General features: G+C 41.4%; 2 protein-coding genes across 5 annotated transcripts in view; one reads left to right on the top strand and one right to left on the bottom strand.

Moving 5' to 3' along the window:
* The window catches only part of LOC139548896 (neurobeachin-like), a 354477-nt gene that overhangs the window by 236678 nt on the left and 101196 nt on the right, over positions 1-16603 (top strand). For all 4 annotated transcript variants that reach the window (XM_071358831.1, XM_071358832.1, XM_071358833.1 and 1 more), the window contains one exon: positions 3679-3815. In XM_071358831.1, the coding sequence (XP_071214932.1) occupies positions 3679-3815 (137 nt within the window). The remainder of the gene's footprint in view (positions 1-3678; positions 3816-16603) is intronic.
* On the bottom strand, positions 4700-7319 carry LOC139548899 (putative nucleotidyltransferase MAB21L1). The gene has a single exon (XM_071358838.1). The coding sequence runs from the start codon at positions 6602-6604 to the stop codon at positions 5525-5527; it is 1080 nt and encodes a 359-aa protein (XP_071214939.1). The 5' UTR covers positions 6605-7319; the 3' UTR covers positions 4700-5524.

A 16603-nucleotide genomic window follows, 5' to 3' on the forward strand; every position in this document is an offset into this window, starting at 1 on the left:
AACATAGGTAAATCACATTTTTGACTGCACTGGCCTTTATATATAAAGAAACACCATCCAAAATCAACTCAACCAGTTACAATGAAAACAGAGATTTCAAAATTGAACCTTTCTTTATCCAGCTACATCAATTCCAACCTTATTAAAAATGTTGGTCGAAACATTTATTTTTGGAACCATTCAAAAACCCTTAAGAAATATTTGTTTTTATTGCATCATGGTAAAGTTAAAGGTATGTTCACATTCTGACCAGAAGGGGAGCCCTCGCTATCTCAGACTGACCTTTCGGAAGTCCTGGACATTAGGTAGTGTTCTGTCTATGTGCTCTATATCTATATGCTACAGTCTGTGTGCTCTATATCTAAACTCTATCTCTCTCTGCCCTGAGCAGTCTAAGTGGGAGATCATCCCTGTGTGTTGACAGCCTTTCTCCTTCTCTTTCTTTCTCTCTCACTCTCTGTCTGTCTGTCTCTCTCTATCCCTCTAACTCTCTCTCCCCCATATCTCTCTCTCTCCTCCTCCTCCTCTCTCTCTCCTCCTGCCAACCAAACATCAGGCCAGTGTCTGCTGCCAGTGGAGGTGTGGCTTACCCTGGGCTCAGCTAGCTATTGGGGTGGGTGGAGCCTGCCCTGTGGTTACCAAACCCATGATTAGTTTCACTCCCCCTGAACACTGGCAACACCGTCTGCTCTCACTGGCATCAACACACTCCTTTTGTCTACTCATCTGTAACCCAAATCACACAAGGAGAGGAGGGGATGGAAGAGGGAGGTGTTGTATTTAGATAGTGGCTGTTTACTGTTTTGGTTGAGAAATTAATGATCTTAACTGACAGACCTTTGGATGGACCAGTCAAAAACAGGCATTCTGTACTCTCTCAAGGGTGCATTATCATGCCCTAACAAGTGAAGTTCACCGTTCATATCTCTCTCTCTCTCTCTCTCTCTCTCTCTCTCTCTCTCTCTCTCTCTCTCTCTCTCTCTCTCTCTCTCTCTCTCTCTCTTTCTCTCTTTCTCTCTCTCTCTCGTATCCCTTACATGGGTAATAATTAGCCTTATGAGTGCAAGATAATAGTGTCATAAATACTTAGACAAAACCCCATAAAAAAAGTACACTGCTCAGGATGTGTTGAATTACATATAATATCACTGTCTACCTTACATTGTTTAAGAAATTAATCTTTATTGTATATATGACAGGAAATGGGACAGTTTTAGGTTGCGTCCCTAAAGGCACACTGATGGCCTATGTGCCCTTCTTAGACTTATTCAAGCCTTTGAGAGGAATGTTGGGCATTCAGGACTGTGGGAGAATGTACAGTGCTGTTTTAATTATGACACTACCCAGAATGCCTTGTGTCTGTGTAGCAGTGACATCACTGTGACTGTCTTCATCAGAGCAGACTTTTTAACAGTTTACCAGTACACACAGAATAACACCAAGAAACTGCAACTATGTAATAGAATATTATAACTGGAATAATTTTAGCTATAAATTGAATTATTTGCTCAATGTACAATTTACATGTTTCTGAAATATTACTCTGAAGACCATCCAAGTCAAAGGTGTGTGTGTGTGTGTGTGTGTAAATATTATTATTACTACTATAACTTCTAAAAAGAAGAAACAAAAGGCTCCAAAGATCTAGCATTATAGTTCACGTATTATCAGAATCCAGTCCTTTGGCATATGGAAACGTGTATAATTTATTATTATTATCGTGTAAACGTTTTAATACTAACTCCTAATTATGGAGTATACCTAGAGAGATTACAGTTTAATCCCGTCCCTGTAGCGCGGTGGATCCAGTGGATTAAGGCTGTATTGTCTCTGTATGTACCAGAGCCCCTTCAGGCCACAACACAATGGTTCTGTACCCTCCAACGTCTTTTTATTCTCTCTCTCGCGCTCTCCGAGGGGGAGTAGACTAGAGATCTTTGAATAGAGAGTTTATGTTGCAGAAAGACAAACCCTTTAGGTTGCTGGGAATCTCTTGCAAACAGCATCGAATATAAAACAATATCTGTCCGTTAATTGAGACGTCGGCCTAATTCTCTGTTCAAATGTAGCCTAACATGGGGCAGGTTTAATATTTCTCTCAATGTGGAAACAACACTAAGAACAGCTGTCATTACAAGATAATTACATAGGCTAATCAATAATAATGACAGTGATGTTTTGGTCACGTTTTGCTCCATGTTCAAAAGCATTGCGTTCTGTTCTGTGAGAGCAACGCAGTAATTATATTGTATAATATTACGTTATATGTACACGTAGGCCTATATTGTAGGCTATACATTATAGATAATCGTGTATTTTGTAGTATCTATTCATGAATATGTTGTGAGGCATGTTAGGGACATATGTTCTCATAGGCATACAATAAATACACCTGTAACGTTATTAGACCCGGGATATTACATGTTTACTACAGCTTGTAAAGCACATATTTAACGGTGATGGTGTAATCAGATAAGATCAGTTTAATACAGACAGCTATAGGGCAGGCAGCGAGAAAGAGTAGGAAAGCCGATTCCACTATTCCTGAACGCTCCGTGAGCACAATGAAAGAGCGCCCAGGGAATTGAAACCAAAATCCACTTGAAATCTCGCAACAGTATCAGGCATAATTGGCTGAGGAGCACAGGATTAAGATTGACGAGACATTAAAGTGACTCTTTGGAGTTCACGCGATCGATAAATATCCCAATTTCAAGAGCTTTCATTTAAGCTCGAGACAAATCACTGGCGCTGACGCGCCTCGGCGATAGTGCTCCAAATAGAACATGGAGAATGGAGGGAGAAAAGAGGACAGGAGGAGAGATGGAGATGGGGAGGAAGACGGGTGGAGACAAAAAGAGAGATGGCATGTGATCCCATCAGCTGACCAGGGATCAAAAAACCATCGTAAATAAATACTGAACGGATATTGTCAGCACAAATGCAAAAGCTTTTATTTTCCCTCAAAGAAACTGTTTCAAAAATATTTTTTTCGTTTAGGATGCTATGCAAATTGTCACAATCATTTTGGGGTGGTGTTGTGTCTCTCTTTTAGAGGCCCCAGATGTTGCTATAGTAACTGAAATAATTGTTATGAAAAATATGAATATGCATAATAATAGCCTATAGGTTATAAGTGAACATTCATCATATTGGCAAGCGCTCCTCATCTCTGGTTTAGTTCTGATAGACCGTATCATACTGCTGGCCCTATTGCACAGCACGCGCCTTTAGTTAAACTGGTTATTACTTATGTAAATTAGCTTCAAATCGTTTTGTAAGCCTAGAATGTATATAGGCCTATATGCTTGTTTAATTGGCCGACTGGCGATTTGGTTAAAGATAACCTGTTTTATAGTCTCCAGAGTGCAACCCAAAATGGAGCCGTGTTCTGTGTTTAACCTGAACGAGTAATTCGAGTTTGCATAAAAAATAAACTCTGAATACAGACTTGTTACCGTGATAATTAAGAACTGTGCATGTGCCCAAATTAAGAAGAAATTGTAGAATTTGCATCCTAGACATTACATCGCCTCAATATGTGCTCTGACTAAATCGAAGTAGACTCAAATTTGATAATAATTCACAATCAAACAAATCCGATTATTTGTTAGGAATTGTTAAAGACCATGTTTTGTTTGTCCTTATATCTGATGCACGGTGTATTACGCATTATAGGCCCAGTGGTTCTCAGCACCCCAGCCCAGCTCGTGGCCCCAGTAATAGTGGCGCGAGGGACGATCTCCATCACGACGACCGAGATCTATTTCGAAGTGGACGAGGATGACCCCTCCTTCAAACGGCTTGACTCCACGGTAAGTCCAATCGCCACTTCCCCTTTCTGTTTGATATGCACAAGCTTTTGTTCACATTCAAGTTGACTTTACTGATTCATGTTCATGTTTTGGCTGGGCCCGCAATGCCCCCAGGTTCCTTTCTTTTACAAGACACAAAATGTCATTTAGAGATTCAAATAATTATTCAGGTTCGCCCATGTGCAAGAATTCAACCATTAGGAGATTGTGGAGCGTTTTAAAATATTTGGTCCAATTGGAACGTTGTGCCATTTGGAGTCCCGGGATGTAGACGAGCCTTAAACCTACCCAGGCCTCTGGAGAGAACCTGACCTGTAGGCATACAACATTTTACACATTTATTGATATTCTGAGCCCCTCAAAACCAGTAAACCTATGTCATCAAACGAGAGCCTACGAGGTCTGTTCGATTTTACACCAATATTATCCTTGTTTATAAATATAGCGACTGTGTATGGACATGGCATAACTACTAGTACTATTAGGCGCATACTAAGATTGTAACCTAGACATTTACACAATTACGCGTTCAAAACACCTGTTTTGCGCATTCTTCGTGTGCACGGTATATTAGAAATATAGGCCTAATGTCTAACCCCAACCGTACCTCTCATACATTTGTTTTTTTCCAACAGCATTACGCCTATAAAAAGCTTTTAAATAGACAGCCTATTATTATAACGTAGACAACCTGATAGATACAATATGGAGGGTAGGTTTATAGCCGGAATTAATAGAGAAATGACAAACTATATTTGCGTAATTTAAAACGGGTTAAACACTAGGCTTATAAAATACCCATGTATGATGCATACAAGAAATATGGCCTATATATGAAAAAATACAAGTTATACATTTAATTAATCATGATTGGGACACAAATATTACATAGCTATTTTTTATTAGGCTAACTCTTTAAATTAATTCAGAGACAGGAATAAAAAATCAGATCACAAATGTTATAATCCAGTGTATTTCAAGTGCATTTTTTCTTCTCAATTAGACTGTATTCATATATTTTCTTATTTTCAGGTTTTATCATGTAAGCAAGGTACAAACAAAAAAGTATCGAGTATACTTTAAATAAGAATTCAAGTATGTTTATGGAATGTTTTTTTTTTAAATGTAACAAATAGTACCATCAAAATGTAAACTTTCAAAATTAGAAAATGTCCACTGACAACAGATACAGCAGACTATTACTGAAATGAATGTACTAAATGAATGTATTTTCTACCAGATAAAAAAAAACATTTTACTTCAAAAGGTGTAATTGAACTCCTAAGTTTACATGTCACAGGACAACATTGACAATTTCACAACCTATGAATGTATTTACAGTATAAATATTTATTCAAGGCTTGTATGGGGGCTTTATTTTAAAGCATTTAAGCAAATAAACGATTTAGACAACCGTGGGCATGGAGAGAAATAACGAAAGATTAATACTGAAATGAAACCTAACCTTGAATGTGGATTGATGGTACAATTTGCTCCGAAATCACCATATAGAGTTAAGAGAAGGGTCATATTTGACTATGGGTCATAAAAGTGATATCAGAGTAAACCTCTTCCTCGTCAGAGGATAGTCACATTTTACAAGACCGTGAATAAAACAGAGGCATTGTGACCATTTCTGTCCATAGTCCTTTGATACATCACCAGGCCTCTCGCTGACCCTCCTTCACTATAACACACATGTATTTACCTCAGAGTTTCTCCAAGCTTTTGGGGTTGGTCAGAATCTCTCTCGCAAGTCGCCAGGTCTGTTTGGCTGCATTTTCTAGAGCAGAATGAGGTTTCCCCTGGAACAGGTCTAGATTAGGCAGGAAGTAATGGGGACACCTCCTGCACTGCAAACACGAAATAAGCTGCAATAGAATCCCGTTCAAACGGTCCCCGAGGTTGTTCTCGTCCCAGTCAGACTCCCGTGGATGTTTTTCACACTCATAAGAAACCAGAGTCTTCATGTGGTAGTTGTTGAGGGGCGTCCCAGGCAGCTCAAGGTGCCGGTCTCGTAACGTTTTGAGGACCGACAGACATTTCTTCCTGCAACCTCCCAGCAGTAGGCGGTTCTCGGCCTCGCCGAACTGCAGGACCCAGGCGTCGCTCTCTGCCGAACTTTGTTTTCCGTTCAACGAGTAGCACTCTTTAGAGAGAAGGTTGAATCCCTCGGCCTTTACTTCGGCTACCCTGTTAGGCCCCGGCCAGGGGATGTGCGGTAGGGGCCAGTGCGCTGCGCTGCGGGGCCAGATCCCGGTGCATTTGAAAGCCGGGGTGATCTGAACGATGTATCTGTCTCTGATGCGTAACTTCACCTCGCTGGTGTCAGACACCATTTTGACAACATCTCTATAGCTGCATTTATCCACGGCCTGCGTCACTAGGGTCTGAAATCTGGAGCGGATCTTGCGCGCAGAGAGGTAGCCGGAGGCGGTGATGAATTCTACCCAGAGAGACATGCTCCTCTTGCGGCCGTCGCTCAGCTTGAGCACGGCGCAGCCCGGCAGAGACCCATCATCCACGAAGTTAAATACCCCCATCTGGTTGAGGTAGAGCACCACCTCGAACTCTGTGGGGGAGATGACCTCTAGCCCCTCGAAGCGGTTGTCCATCTCGCTGAGAGAGCTGATGAAGCGGGGCTCCTGCACCTCCACCTCCTTCAAGACGTCCGACACCACCTTGCACACCTCCCGGATGGTCTTGGAGATGGCCGCCTTCCGAGATTGGCATTTCTCCTGGTAGTATTTGTTGAGGTGGTACACCAGCTTGGCCTGGGCGGCTATCATGTTAGGGCAGAGATCCGGGTTGTAGACCGGAGTCTCGCAGTAAGCCGACGGATCCAACGCGGCTGTTTGTATGGGAGCCAATTTTAGAGAAGAAAGAACGCTATTAAAAAGAAAAAAAATGTGTTCCAAAAGTCCCAACCAAGCCTATTATTGCTTGTTGGGGCACATGCGTAATAACCTCGCCGGTCTAAAGCATACGCTTTTGCATTGAACTGCAGTTGGAAAATGTATGTACTTAGATTTGCGAATAATTTTCAAAAATCCATAAAACACCCTCTCACGTCAGTAGTCGAAACAACCTCGTTTTTGTTATTTCTCTAATCACTGCTATAGTTATGGATCCGCATATGAAAGTGCGCGGTGCTGTCTGTCTGTGTGTGTGAGGGCGTCGTGGAGGCGGCTGAGTCTTTCTGTGTTTAACAGCCCGGACGCTCTTCGGGAAATTATAAAGGGAGGGTTATGAACGAGGATGTCCAATCGCAATCTGATTCGTTACCGCCTCCAGTTTATCAACAACAAATTAATCCCCGGGTTTTATATACAGTTTAAACTAAAGGTAGTAGTCTCGAGGATCGGAAGTCCACCTACGCGTTGGCGACAGAAAAAACAGACCCCTTTTCTACTCTCTTTCAGGCTGTGTTTTTGAAATTCTTACGCATTTTCTTCAACTGCTCACTTGAAACTGCTTGGTTGAATGCTACAGTAGGTTAGGCTCTAACATATGCCAGGGTTTTGCGTATTTATTTGTTTTGAATAAAACATGTATTTTACGTTGTATTTTTCTCGTGTTTATTATTCTCGTTTACTCTTATTTTCGTTTTGTTTTATTCTTGATGATTAGTGTCTGTATTGTGCACAGCCTCTGGACGGTACCTGATCTAATATTAGACACGACGACTAGAATGACAGGTTTGATGACAGTTGTTGCGTGGGGTTATGTCTTGGTTATTTTAGATTTTTTGGGCTTTGACTGAAGATTCGCACTGCTAAATCTATTCTACAGGGACATTTCAAATAGGACTTTGGAATGCAGTGTCCTTAGAAAAAAGATATCCTACTGCATGTTGAAATAGCCTATAGAATATGGATTTACATCTGTAGCATGTCAGTCGGCTAGGCCATTGTATAATTATTAGGCCTGTGAAATCGCATGGTTATTTTGGAAATTATGCATGTATGCAACATCCTAGTAGTTAAAAAATATTGGACCGGTTAATTTTCGGTGTTTTCTTTTCCAGCGTAAATAGGCTAATGATAACATAAAGGCCCAAAGCCCTTTAGAAGTTAACTGTTTTCTTACAGTGTTGTACAAATACATTTTCAGGCGTATTTTTCAATGAAGACGTTTTTGAATATGAATGTTAATATTTCTTCATTATTCCAATGTATGAAATAGGCCTAATATCCCTCATTAATTGAAGGATGAACTTGTCAAATTAAGTAGGACACATCTTTTCAGTGAAGAAAAATTAAGATGGCATCGATACTGCCATTAATGTAGGCCGTCATTGTAATTAAGAATGTATTCTTAACTGACTTGCCGAGTTAAATAAAGGTTACATTTGTAAGACTGTAATCTATACATGTGTAGGCTTTTTAATATATTTCCTATATTAATTATTTTTCAACAATGGTAAATGTTTTATTCCAAGCATCTAGTTAGTTGGTTGAAATACGTCATTCCGATGATTATATAGTCCACGATATTGTATGACGGTGTCTTGTCAGCATGAACAGGTTGTGAACTCAAGGTTTTCAAAAGCAGGCCATTTCTATTAATACTCGACAAAGTATTGATGTTGTACATTGTAGACATCATTCCCGGTGAGTGTTGTGTGAGAGCAGTGTTTACATTTATCACGAATATGATGAAAGAACCAATTAAACAAAATTTAAACAATTGCATTAAAAAAAACAATGTTATAATTATTGTGATTATTATTTTAGCCTAATTATATATATCATTGAGTTGAGTAGGCCTAGTATTTTTTTCTGAAGTAAATGAGTTCTACATAGGCTAGGCCTACAATATTCATATTACTATTACAATAATACTCCTTAGCTATTCCAATCGTATTACTAATATAACACAGTTCATTGTGTTATCAAGACCTCAATGGAAGCAAGACATTTATGCACAACACCAGTAGACTAGATATTTCTATGATGACGAAGTTGCTGCATGTTTCTGCACACCAAATCCCCGAACAATCTCTGTAGTTATCACCGAACTATCTCCCTATCTCTGAACCATCTCTAGCTTAATAAGTAGTTATCATCGTGGCTTCCCGTCTCAGATGGTTCAGTTTGAGCTTTGAAGAAGACTTTAAATGGCAGAGGTACAGGACATAAAGACGTTTACACTCATCTGCACCAACACTTTGCTGCACAGAACCACAAATTATCAGGATAGACTGCACCTTGTCAGTTCCCAATGTAATATCTCTGTGTGTGTGATGGATATTTGTCTCCTACTATCATGCCAGCCAGTCTAGAGGTCTCTGTCAGCAGCATCAGCCCAATCATAATTAATAATGTCCCACTGTTACCAGGCAGACATTACAGATATGACAACACATGGGTGTGCTGGGATAGACCTTGCCAAGAAAACACATGATTACGCTAGGCACATCCTAAAGGTCTACAATGAAACTATTAATTCAAATTAAGTGTGAAATATAGTTTATTATATTCTTAACCGTGATTATTATTTTAGATGGATAGTCAACAGAAATCGTTTGGGGTTAGATATTGACAAAACTAGCTACCACTTCCTAGTTTAGAATTTTCTTGGTCACTTTCATGGAGTGTTTTGTGAATGTAGGACTTTCTATACTGGTTCCATATGGAGAGAGATGGAAGGAAAACCCGCACCTCTTCTCCATCTCTCTCTGTCTCTGTCTGTGTGTGTGTGTAGATCAGCAGGTATACTGGCCTTTATTAGATCCAGACTAGTCTACAGTCGACTTCAAACTGTGTGTGAGTGTGGCCACGAGGCTGGTCATCCCTCTGCGTGATAGAGGAGGGGCTTTTCTTCAGGATTATCACCTCTTTAATCTAAAGAATGTGGCTGCAACCTGGACTACCCTACACAGATCTACATGGAAATGTTAATGCTTAGCTCTAACAACCTGGACTACCCTACACAGATCTACATGGAAATTTTAATGCTTAGCTCTAACAACCTGGACTACCCTACACAGATCTACATGGAAATGTTAATGCTTAGCTCTAACAACCTGAGGTGCGTTCAGTTCGATTCAACGTTTGCTGCGTTGCGTGACGGTTTGTACTGAATTGCACGTTTCCTCAAAACGGTGCACACTTTTCTTCAACAGCCTTTGAGGTACATTTGTGTGTGAATTAAACGTTGCACACCGTTCTGTCGTCCTGAACACACCCTTGGTCTACTCTACTATAGATCAACACTAACAACCTGTTCTACTCTACTCTACTCAGATACACTATCCTGCGCTATCCTGTATTGTCTATGTGTAAGATCCACAATAGCAGATATGGGTTAGAACCTATTTCTGACCCAGCCTAATTTCATTAGAACCTATCTCTGACCCAGCCTAATTTCATTAGAACCTATTTCTGACCCAGCCTAATTTCAGTAGAACCTATTTCTGACCCAGCCTAATTTCAGTAGAACCTATCTCTGACCCAGCCTAATTTCATTAGAACCTATCTCTGAACCAGCCTAATTTCAGTAGAACCTATTTCTGACCCAGCCTAATTTCATTAGAACCTATCTCTGACCCAGCCTAATTTCAGTAGAACCTATCTCTGACCCAGCCTAATTTCAGTAGAACCTATCTCTGACCCAGCCTAATTTCATTAGAACCTATTTCTGACCCAGCCTAATTTCATTAGAACCTATCTCTGACCCAGCCTAATTTCATTAGAACCTATCTCTGACCCAGCCTAATTTCATTAGAACCTATCTCTGACCCAGCCTAATTTCATTAGAACCTATTTCTGACCCAGCCTAATTTCAGCCAATCTCTGACCCTCTAGTTTTATGCATGATTGTGTAAATCAATACAATGACTTCTACTTCCTACCATGTGACCCAGCCTCTCTGTGTAGAAGGCTTCTTTGTTTCCAGAGCTGGCCTCTACTGCACTTCTCCTTTTTCCCTCCATTCTTCATTTTTCTCTTTCTTTTAGTAAGACTGATCCTCCTGTCAGTGGTCTGGCATGGGGTCAACAGTTCTTGTCTAATAGCTGAAATGGCTTTGTGATGACACCATAGTTTATCACGCACACACACACACACACAACGGACTGAAAATGGACATGCGATTTTTCAGCTTGACAATTACAAGTCTAAGTTCACAATATAACATAATTTTTCAATGCCACAAATCCATCGCCCCAGACAGTGTAAAAGTTTTTATGAAAGTACAATACCGTGGTGCATTATAGACACCATTAGTGTAAATGATTAAGACCAAACCCTGCTAAAACCATAATAATATTGATTAAGACGGACCATATTAAACAATTTAAAAGTCTCAATAGTAATAACAGCATCTCATAATGTGGCCATTAAAGTCAGCTAATTGAGGATAATAATACTCAGTGTGTGTCTCTATTTATAATCCTGTTAGAACATGACAAATAAGGTCATCCATGTGATTCTGTCATCTATCTCGCTGTGCATTATAGAGGACTGGGGATGGAGGGCAGCCAAGGAGAGGTTCAGTCACCAAGTCAACTCCAGATTATACCAACAGTCTCTAATGGAGTGGCAGTGCAATAGGACTCAGATTAAGAGGGTGGCATTTAAGACATGTGTGATCAGCATTAGGCCTCACACTGGGATGAATAATACTCTTAACCCTCTCGGGGTGGGGACTCACTGACATGTTCCCCCACAAAATTCATTCATCTCAAAATGACATTGTCATTGGGGTTTTTAATAATCTGAATATCATTATTCTAGACAATATGGTGTCTCTGTGGGGTAGCCCGTTAATTTCTGGGCCTTGTGCCTTCCACCCTCTGGATCCTCCCTCCACCTCGACCCCCTCTGGATCTCCGGCCCCCACCTTTCTTCATCTGTTATACCCCCTCCTCGTGTCAGCAGCCTCCTTGTGTTAGCCTCTTTCTCGATTCATATTTCCTTGATTCCTCACATTCTCTGAACTCGCATCCTTCTCAAAGTAGATTGGAGAAAAAGGTCAGAGGGGAGGGACCTTGGACCTTATCCTCCAATACGATTGAGGAGGAGGAGTCAAGAACAAAGGATTCTAGATATTGCAGAGAGAAGGATTGAGATACAGCTCTCCTGTCAGCAGACTTTCTCTGTGAGTAGTGAGGAGCCAGGAGTGGACAACACTCCTAGTGAGGAGCCAGGAGTGGACAACACTCCTAGTGAGGAGCCAGGAGTGGACAACACTCCTAGTGAGGAGCCAGGAGTGGACAACACTCCTAGTGAGGAGCCAGGAGTGGACAACACTCCTAGTGAGGAGCCAGGAGTGGACAACACTCCTAGTGAGGAGCCAGGAGTGGACAACACTCCTGGCTCCTCACTACTCACGGAGAGTGAGGAGGGAGAGAGAGGAGGAGAGAAAAAGCGAGAGAGGGAGAGAGAAAGAAGAGAGCGAGAGAGGGGGGGTGGGAACAGGGGAAATTAACGAATTATCTCAGCTTCTGTTGTGCCCCTCCTCTCCTCTGCCACCCACCTCCCTCCTCTCCTCAATATGGAACGCTTGTCAGCCTTTCTGATGAATGACATGCATGTATTTGCATCAATTTAGCATGAATATAATTAAATATAATTTAGTTTTATTTGCCAACACGGCTTCACATAATAACACAGAAAATGAGAGGTATTATCAGAGGTCTGCCATTTAAAAAATACACAGCATAACATTCTGTGAGCGATCACATATTTTTCTGTTTTTGTATGTGCCCATGGCATTACTGTGTAGAAATGCTTATGTTATGTTGCATCACAAATGGCACCCTATTCCCTATATAGTGCACAACTTTTGACCAGGGCCCAATGGTATTTGCTATATGTGCACTACATAGGGAATGGGGTGTCGTTTGTGATGCAGCCTGTGGCTTCTCCTGTCTGTATAATCACACAGATAAACTCTGTATCTGTTCTATGTGACTGTGTTAAGGTATTACTGAGCAAGGCAGTTAACCCACTGTTCCCCGGTCGCCGAAGACGTGGAAGTCCATTAAGGCAGCCCCCCGCACCTCTCTGATTCAGAGGGGTTGGGTTAAATGCGAAGACGCATTTCAGTTGAATGCATTCAGTTGTACAACTGACTACGTATCCCTATTCTATTAGTAAGAGATGGGAGCAGTGTCCTGATATGTTATTATTCTGTTATCTGTTAACATCTCTGCTGTTGTGAAGCTGTTAGAGTAGCAGTATTGTACAGGCTTGTGGTTTGGAGACTAGTTTATAGTGCAATATCCAGGTTGTTTTGCCAGGGAGAGGAAAGGTGCCCCCTCATGTTTGTTTTTGTAAGATATATACAATCTGGTCTATACATATTTGGACATTGACCAAGTTATTATTATTGTAGCTGTCTACCACAGCATATTGGAGTTGAAATTAAATAATGAATATGATGGTATTTATGTCCAAATTGGGTGAACGGTGTAGCAATTACAGCACTTTTTAGATGTGGTCCCCCCTTTTATTAAGGAACCAAAATTAATTGTACATTGGCTGCTCAGCTCTTCCATGGCCAGATGTGTGTTACTCCCGCATTAATTCATCTACAAGTAAACAGATTAAAGATATAGAGTTGATTTCAAGTGTGGCATTTGCATTTTGAATCTGTTGCTGTTAACCCTCAATATGAAGTCCAAGAGCTGTCACTGCAGTGAAGCAAGCCATCATTAGGCTGAACAAAACCACTCAGAGAGATAGCAAATACATTAGGTGTGGCCAAATCAACTATTTGGTACTTTCTTCAAAATAAAGAACGCACTGGTTAGCTCAGGAACACCAAAAGGCCCGGAAGACCACGGAAAACAACTGTGGTGGATGACAGAAGAAAAGCCCCTTCACAACAGTTGGCCAGATCAAGAACACCCTCCAGAAGGTAGGTGTATCTGTGTCAAAGTCAACAATCAAGAGAAGACTTCATCAGAGTAAATACAGAGGGTTTACCACAAGATGTAAACCATTGGTAAGCCTCAAAAACAGGAAGACCAGATTAGAGTTTGCCAAACAACATCTAAAAAGCCTGTCCAGTTCTGGAACAACATCCTATGGACAGATGAGACAAAGATCAACTTGTACCAGAATGATGGGAAGAGAAGAGTATGGAGAAGGGAAGGAACTGCTCATGATCCGAAGCATACCACCTCATCTGTGAAGCATGGTGGAGGTGGTGTTATGGCGTGGGCATGTATGGCTGCTAATGGAACTGGTTCCCTTGTATTTATTGATGATGTGACTGCTGACAAAAGCAGCAGGATGAATGCTGAAGTGTTTAGGGCTATATTATATGCTCAGATTCAGCCAAATGCTTCAAAACTCATTGGACGGCGCTTCACAGTGCAGATGGACAATGAGCCGAAGCAAACTGCAAAAGCAACCCAATACTTTTTAAGGCAAAGAAGTGGAATGTTCTGCAATGGCCAAGTCAATCACCTGACCTGAATCCAATTGAGCATGCATTTCACTTGCTGAAGGCAAAACGCCCTAAGAGCAAGCAGGAACTGAAGACAGCAGCCGTAAAGGCCTGGCAGAGCATCACCAGGGTAGAAGCCCAGCATCTGGTGATGTCTATGGGTTCCAGACTTCAGGCAATCATTGACTGCAAAGGATTTGCAACCAAGTATTAAAACTCACAATTTAATTTATGATTATGTTAGTTTGTCCAATTACTTTTGAGCCCCTAAAATTCGGGGGCTGTGTATAAAAATGGTTGCAATTCCTACACGATTCATACAATAGTTTTTAGAAAATCCTTAAATTAAAGATGCAAGTCTACACTTAAAGCACAGCTTGATTGTTTCCTTTCCAATCCCGTGTTGTGGCGTACAGAGCCAAAATGATGCAGATTGTGTCACTGTCCAAATACTTATGGACCTGACTGTATTTACACTGAGTGTACAAGACATTAGGTGCACCTTCCTAATATTGAGCTGCACCCCTATTTCCCTCAGAACAGCATACATTTGTCAGGGCATGGACTCTACAAGTTGTCGAAAGCGTTCCACAGGGATGCTGGCCCATGTTGACTCCAATGCTTCCCACAGTTGTGTCAAGTTGGCTGGATGTCCTTTGGGTGGTGAACCCATTCCTGATACACATGGGTAACTGTTGGGTGTGAAAAACCCAGCAGCGTTGCAGTTCTGTACATATTACATGTATATATTACCTCGACTAACTGGTGCCCCCACACATTGACCCTGTACCGGTACCCCCTGTATATTTTCTCGCTATTGTTATTTTACCCCTGCTCTTTAATTACTTGTTCCTTTAATTTGTTATTTGTATTTTTTAAACTGCATTGTTGGTTAGGGGCTTGTAGGTAAGCATTTCACTGTAAGGGCTACACCTGTTGTATTTGGCGCATGTGACAAATAAAATTTGATTTGATTTGAGTTCTTGACACACTCAAACCGGTGCGCCTGGCACCTAGTACCATACCCCGTTCAAAGGCAGTTACATCTTTTTACTTGCCCATTCACACTCTGAATGGCACACATGCACAATCCATGTCTCAATTGTCTCAAGGCTTAAAAATACTTATTTAACTGGTCTCCTCCCCTTCATCATCTGGATTTAATAAGAGACATCAGTAAGGGATCATGGCTTTCACCTGGATTCACCTGGTCAGTCTATGTCATGGAAAGAGCAAGTGTTCTTAATGTTTTGTACACTCAGTGTATAGCGTATACATATAAGAACAGACATGAGGAGGCACCTTCACTCTCCGTATACGGAGTGGAAGGCAACAAATCGTCTCGTGTATATAAGAGCGGAAGGCAACAAAGCAACAGAGGCAGAGTGATTAATCTTCATGTGTAGGAGACGTCTCCTCTCCTGTCTAAAGGTGGACACTGTAATCATGGGCCCACTGACCCTGTGTTACCCTGTGATACTCCACCAGAGCATCTTTACTGCAGCGCAGGAGCCCATTATGAATCTCACATTAATTGCACAGCCCTTCTCTCCCTTCAACACTATGTTTCCAGTAACAAAGCACACAGCAGCGCAGCAGAAAACAAAGGCAAAGGGAGGGATTAAAGAGGATTGTGTTGTAATGAAATGCTGGTGGCTGGGCCCATGATGAAATTAGGCCATGTTACCCAAATAAGGCCTGAAGGGTTCGTAATTTCCCGTGGTGGAGATGAGAAAATCTGGGTGCCAACTGTCAGGGCCCAGCTAATGATGACAAATGTCTCTCTATGCAGATTGTAGCGACACTGGGAGAGGGTTAGAGAGGAGAGAAGATAGAGGAGAGAGGGAGCGGAAGGTAGAGGGGGAGCAAGAGAGGGTGAGGGATAGGTGGAGAAGAGGCAGAGGGGAGAGGAGAGCGAGGGAAGGAGAGAAAAGAGAGAGAGGGCCATAGAACAGAAAGCTTGTGTGTTCATACTTGTGTCCTAACTTAAAAATAAACCTCCCTAACTGATGATGTGCCTGTTAGAACATGGTTAAGGCCTACCATAATATGTAGCAGTCCCTCCAGGATTCTGTGATCGCACATTTTTTTGGCAAATCAAACATTTCCTGCATATTATGCGTTGGGCTTGCAAATTTGACCAATCATCGCACTATTTCAGTATAAAACAGCCAAATCATCGCAATATTTTCGCATTAACCTGACCCATCACCGCAGTACAAAAAGACAACTTGCATTTTCAGCCAATCACCGCATATTTACCGCATAATATGGTTCAATCAAGACACAGGTCAACAAACATATTGCCATGCAAAATGTCAGAATTTCCTGCAAAAAAATATGGAGAGAGAGAGAGAGAGTAAGGTTAAGGCCTACCATAATATGGA

This window comes from Salvelinus alpinus, chromosome 22 (assembly GCF_045679555.1).
Source record: "Salvelinus alpinus chromosome 22, SLU_Salpinus.1, whole genome shotgun sequence".
Classification (NCBI taxonomy): domain Eukaryota; kingdom Metazoa; phylum Chordata; class Actinopteri; order Salmoniformes; family Salmonidae; genus Salvelinus; species Salvelinus alpinus.